The sequence below is a fragment of the Lotus japonicus genome, chromosome 5 (genome assembly GCF_012489685.1).
Source record: "Lotus japonicus ecotype B-129 chromosome 5, LjGifu_v1.2".
NCBI lineage: Eukaryota > Viridiplantae > Streptophyta > Magnoliopsida > Fabales > Fabaceae > Lotus > Lotus japonicus.
In genome coordinates, this window is record NC_080045.1 from 51,874,033 (window position 1) to 51,880,032 (window position 6,000).

At 37.1% G+C, this 6,000-nt stretch overlaps 1 protein-coding gene across 1 annotated transcript; it reads right to left on the minus strand.

Moving 5' to 3' along the window:
• Window positions 1-3,401: 3,401 nt before the first annotated feature.
• On the minus strand, window positions 3,402-5,536 carry LOC130720457 (uncharacterized). Its single transcript, XM_057571102.1, has 6 exons — window positions 5,363-5,536; window positions 4,885-5,046; window positions 4,681-4,761; window positions 4,123-4,248; window positions 3,946-4,032; window positions 3,402-3,732 (listed from the first exon to the last, which is right to left on the minus strand). Exons 1-6 carry the CDS (start codon window positions 5,454-5,456, stop codon window positions 3,653-3,655), a joined length of 630 nt encoding a protein of 209 aa, XP_057427085.1. The 5' UTR covers window positions 5,457-5,536; the 3' UTR covers window positions 3,402-3,652.
• Between the last annotated feature and the right edge of the window lie 464 nt (window positions 5,537-6,000).

Sequence of the window (6,000 nt, forward strand, 5' to 3'; positions counted from 1 at the left end):
AATCAAAAAGAGAAACGGGGGGAGTGGGCCTCCTTGACGTAAGCCCTTTTCCATTCTAAACTCCTCACATGGGCTTCCGTTCACCAGTACTGACACTGATGCCGATCCAATACAGCTCATAATCCATTGAATCCATTTTCCAGAAAAGCACATTCTCCTCATCATGTATTCCAGGAAGTCCCAGCTTACTGAGTCATAAGCTTTTTCATAATCCACTTTAAATACCACCGTTGGTTTTTTTGCTTTTTTTGCCACATCCAACACTTCATTGACTACTATAACACTGTCCAGCATCTGCCTACCACCAAGGAATGCAAACTGAGTATCATGAATCACCCGAGGGAGCACCTGCTTCAGCCTCAAAGCTAATAATTTCGAAACCACCTTATATATACAACCAATCAATGATATTGGTCTAAAATCATTTAGGCTCAACGGCGAGCTAACCTTTGGTATCAACGCTATGAATGAGGCGTTGCTACCTCTAGGCCATGCTCCCCTACTCCAAAAGTCTGCAAGCACTCTCTGGAAGTCCTCCTTCAATAGGTGCCAGAATTTCTGTATAAATTTGAAATTAAATCCATCTGGTCCTGGGCTTTTATCTCCTCCACAATCCCATACTGCATCTTTTATTTCAGCTTCATCAAATGGGCCTGTTAAGATATCATTATCTCCCTGTAAAAGTGTTCTGAAGGATATACCATCCAATTGCGGGCTCGCCCACTGATTCGCTGCAAATCTTTTTTCAAAAAAGCACTTCACCTCCTGTTTAACTTTTCCCAGATCCTCTTCCCATAGCCCATCCGCCATCAGCCCTACAATGGAATTTGTCCTCCTTCTCCAATTAATTACTGAGTGAAAATACTTTGTGTTCTGGTCACCTTCCTTAAGCCATTGTGATCTTGATTTTTGATACAGTAAGGATTCCTGCAATTTCAGAACCTGCCAAAAATCAGCCATTGCCTCCTTGCGCAAACTATTCTCCTCGACATATAAGCCAAATTGATCATCTTTGTTGTCCAACTCATTTATTCGTGCAACCGCTGCCTCCCTCCTATTCCTCAACTCCCCAAACACCTCCTTATTCCAGCTTTTCAATGTTTGCTTTAGCCCTTTCAACTTCTCTTTGAGTTTGAAGGCACCCCAACCTGTAATTTGCTGCTCCTCCCATGTTTTCTGAACAATGCCGGCAAAGCGAGGATCTTTAAACCAGTTGTTAAGTACTCGGAAAGGTTTCGGGCCCCAATCTTGCTGGCTTGATCTCATCAACACCGCACAGTGATCTGATATGTCTCTATGCAGTCCAAGCTGCGCACAATGCGGCCAATTTGTTAGCCATTCGGGAGAGAGTAGGAAACAGTCAATTCTGCTTTGTGCTTGTCTGTTTGGCCTGTACCAGGTGAACTTCCTTCCCGAAAGAGGGATATCCAGCACCCCCATATCATCTATGAACTTGTTAAATTCTGCCATCTCTCTCCTCTGGGAGCCAGAATTCATAGACACTCCTATGCGTTCCTCCTCTGAACGAACGGAATTGAAATCCCCACACAAGCACCACACTAAAACTGGACAATGCTCCTTCCACTCGACTAAATCCCTCCACATATTCCTTTTCTCTTCAAGTCTACAAGATGAATACACGTTAACAATCACAGCCTCTTCCGCCATATCTCCCCAATTACCAACCATACCAATAAAGCCTGGTTTGATTATGCACTCTGTCATATGGAGCACACCTTTCTTCCATACACATAGAAGCCCACCGCCTCTATTCTCAGCTGGTATCGTCTGCCACTCGAATTTTGCATCCCCCCAAACCTGCTCACATATTCTCTGATCCAAGACCTCAACCTTCGTTTCTTGGATACAAAGCATATCAACTTGCTCCTTGGTTACCAGTTCTCTTATTATTTTCCTCTTGGCAGTACTGCCCAAGCCACGCACATTGTATGAGACAATCTTCATGACAAATTTTCATCTCCCCATAGGGAATGTGACTCTCCAAAATGTGGTACTCTTGAAATGCATTATTCGTTGTTTTGAATTGATATTTAGACTGAAGGTTAATTTCTCTAAATGTAATTGCAGGGATTTCAATGGGAGAGAATGCAACATTATTACATTGTAGAACTATGAAGATTCTTCCATTCATGTATATGGGCTTTCTGCTAGGGGTAACTCGAAGAGTCTTCATTTTTGGGATCCTATTATCTTGAAACTACAACACCAGCTAACCAAATTGAAACAAAAGTCTCTCTTGTTTGGGAGAGGTTGTGTCACATATATAAATCTTGGATTTGGCTCAAGGCTAAGGCTAAGGGGTTTAGTTTTTCCATGATTGAATGGCCAGGTAATCCCTTGGCCTGCTTGGAAACCTTGTAGCTTGGCACCTCGCTTGAAATTAGTCTCATGGTTATCAGCTGTGATGATACTTTGGAAAATAAAATAATACCATTATTTGAAGAATTGGACCGAACCGACAGGTCTAACCAATCGTATATCCAACATGGATGAAAATTGGCCATAACCAGTTTAAAACCGATAAAATTGGTCGGTTAAAAACTGGGTTGAACCCGTTCAGGTCATTTCATGCGTTTTTTTGACTATGATTCCATGTAAGAAAGATGATCTTACCAACATGTACTGTGTTCCCAAAATTTGATTTCCTTGCCTATTGAAGATTAAAACTCTATAAGTGTGTAATTTTCATTATATATATTTGTAATATCATTTAATTATCACTAATTCGACCACTATCCAACTATTGAATCATGAACGGGTACATCAACCGGTTTAATGACGGGTCCGATTATGAGAACTCTCGAAAAAAAATATTGAAACAATCCTAATTGAAGAGTTCAACGGTTCAAGTCTTTGGTTTAATTTGGTCTATTTAGTAGTGGATTGAATTCAAATGGTTTCCATGTAGGCCTTGGAACAAAGGAAGTTTTGTAGGCCTTGGAATGTGGTTAACATGCATCCTCGTTAATGACTACTGTAAAAAAAGTCGTTGTAGTTGTACTTTAAGAAACAGAACGAAGAAATGCCCGTGCCGTGCTAACTAGATGATTGGTATAAGAGAAAAAGGATGATGCACCTATACATTCTGATGTTTCATAAATGACCCTAATAGTTGCTTGCATATGGGGTTTGATCTATGCCTTAATTAAGCCCAAAGTTATCTCAGTGTAATCCGTAGAGTATCCTGTTTATACACTAAAGAGTGAAGAAATTCACCCTCTAATTTTGATGTTTAATGATTGATCGCATTGCAGATAAATCAGTAACAGTAAGTTAAGTGTTGCTGTTTTTTCATTGTGGGATAACAGGATGTGAGAAATGAAGAGAAAAACAAATGAATAGTAATTGGGTGGTCATGGAAGAAGAAGACACATTAAAGATTTATAATGAAAAGACATTATAAAATATAGCAATAATGTGTACATACATGGGTATAAAATCTGTGCATGTGTATACAGTATACCATACATACAGTAGTCACCTGATGACTGAACCCTGGTTTTATTCTTATATACTACTGGCAAATGAGGCTATATTATGTATCAGCATTAGTATTATATTACACAAAAATCACTGTGAACAGAAATCAAATCAATAATTCCAATCACCACTAGCCACCTCTCTTTGCATCCTAGCTCCACATAACCATACCCGTTGACATCAACAACATAACCATCCATTGGAAACTTCCTCCTGGTAAGATTGAGCTTGCTGTGGAAAAATACCAAAATAGACAATTTCAGAATTATGATCTCTTCAAACTTACCTAACTTTTTAAATGTTATCATTGTATGAACATAAAATATATATATATATATATAACAATTTTAATTAATTTTATTTCTTATATACCATCTTCTATGGTGCATCACATAATTAAAAAGTTAGCATTTTAATAACCAAGAGAAGTATAGTGAATCTCACCTAGACTAGTGCCACTGTCACCAGTTGAGTCTCCTGTTGAATTTGCAACTTTGATTCCAAGTCTTGAACAATCAGATCCAAGAGTACCTTCAAATTCAAAATTCAACAAGAAAATTCTCATTAATCCATATATTTTCTTTACCAACATTCTGTTTTGGTTAAATTAAGGATCCTTACATTCACTGTAACAAGGGAAGACAGAGATGTTGAGAAGATTGTAAAAATTGGGGCTGCACTCGCATCCGTATGTATATGTTCTGTTCGTGATGCATTTTCCTTCCCCACAGTACGCCCAATAGCAAGCTGTCACATAATTTTATATATGTTAGAACAGCAACGCGAATACCGATCAGAGATAAACACACAAGTCTATAGTTTCGTTTATTGATTAGGATTCAGAATACCATAAGAGTTACAGTGTTACAAGCACATATAAGGATACTGATGATTCAGATTACGCCTAATTGCCCACTTGACATGACCTTACCCATGAGCCATACTCAACAATTTATTTTGGCATTAGGAAATGATTAGAGCAAGAAAAAATGGAAAATACATTAATTACCAAAGCTATTGATTGTTGGAGAAAAAATTTAACCTGTTTGATGTCATCACATAATTCACTTATAATATGAAACATTTTGAATTGATAATTAAACTTAAACTTAAACTAATATAAAGCATGTTTATATTTTACAAATCACCAAATTCAAAGTGAGGTTTTATGTTACTTACGGTCAAAAGCTGATAAGTTATGTGGTAGACTCTTCTCTGGAACTGGAGGTGGTGCTGGCTGGCAACCATAGTTTAAGCTACCTGCAGATAATAGAGCCAATTTTGATTGAAGGTTCAGGCTTGAGAACTTACAATTTGATTAGGTGGTTTTGAAATTTTTAACTCCAAATTATAGTATTTGGGAAAGAGAGAATGAGAGTTTACACTGGGGAATGACACATGGAAGAAAGCTAGTGCCATATTTGTCACTGTCCTCGTCTCTAGTTCTCTTCCAGCCAGACTCACATTCACAGATGAAGTTCAATGGGTAAGTTGTGTTTACCACGCACTTTCCTTTCCCACATTCCACTTCTTCACAAACCTTGTCTGCAATATCCCATATTCATATATGTTAATGTCACACTTCAAGTAATATTACACTAATTTACTACTAATTAATTCCATATTTAGATCAACTTATATATTTTTTCTCAGAATCAATTATGACAACTGAAGCTACTTACATAAAGCTACTTACATAAGCTTCTGTCAAAAATTAATTTTGTCTTTAGAATCAAATGTGTAAGAATTTTCAAACACGCACCAAGTATACCCAAATGCATCACATATAGAAAGATAGAATAAAAAGAAATGACATTTGTTTTTGTTCATGTGTGGTAAAAGAAAGAGATGAGTTAAGCACCAAGAATATCATCAACAATATCCCCTTTGGCAGCCATGGGGAGAAGCACCAAGAGAAGCATGGCTGTAAGACCCAACAATCTGGAGGAACCCATTTGGTAATCTCACCAATAACACAAACTTGGACAAGAAGGAACAGAAGAAGAAGAAGAATTGCAGGGTGTATGATCGAAACAGAGTTCGAGTTTCTCCTTATAAATAGTAGTAACTTGAAGTTTTTCCTTACACACTTCTATTATTATATTAATTAATATGTCATTTTTTTTGAACTAATTAATATGTCATATTAGATCCTTCTTGTCTTCTGCAGTTTGAAATAGTTATGATACTGTAACTATATGTATTGATTTCTTGTGTTCACATAACAAAACATGACATTATAAAAACACGTAGACTATGTCAAATAGTTTCCTCACATACTATTATTGACAACAGAAAAATTAAATAATTGCTACTTTATTACCATATGGCTTCCCTTGGTGCCCCGTATTCATAGAAAATTATAATTTCTTGTCATCTAGAAGAGGGAAAAGTAAGCGAAGGCAGCTTTTTCTAATATGTATTTTTCGCCTGCCTTTCTTTTCTTCTATCAAAATTGAATATCAAACATATGTCTGTTAGGCCGGTGAAATCTTATTT

Excerpts from the sequence above, each read along its gene's own strand:
- LOC130720457 (XM_057571102.1), bottom strand. The coding sequence starts at position 5,456 with ATGGGTTCCTCCAGATTGTTGGGTCTTACAGCCATGCTTCTCTTGGTG. Across the intron at positions 5,047-5,362 it reads TATTGTTGATGATATTCTTG|ACAAGGTTTGTGAAGAAGTG; the intron begins GTGCTTAACTCA and ends GGGATATTGCAG. Across the intron at positions 4,033-4,122 it reads CTTCCCTTGTTACAGTGAAT|GTACTCTTGGATCTGATTGT; the intron begins GTAAGGATCCTT and ends TTGAATTTGAAG.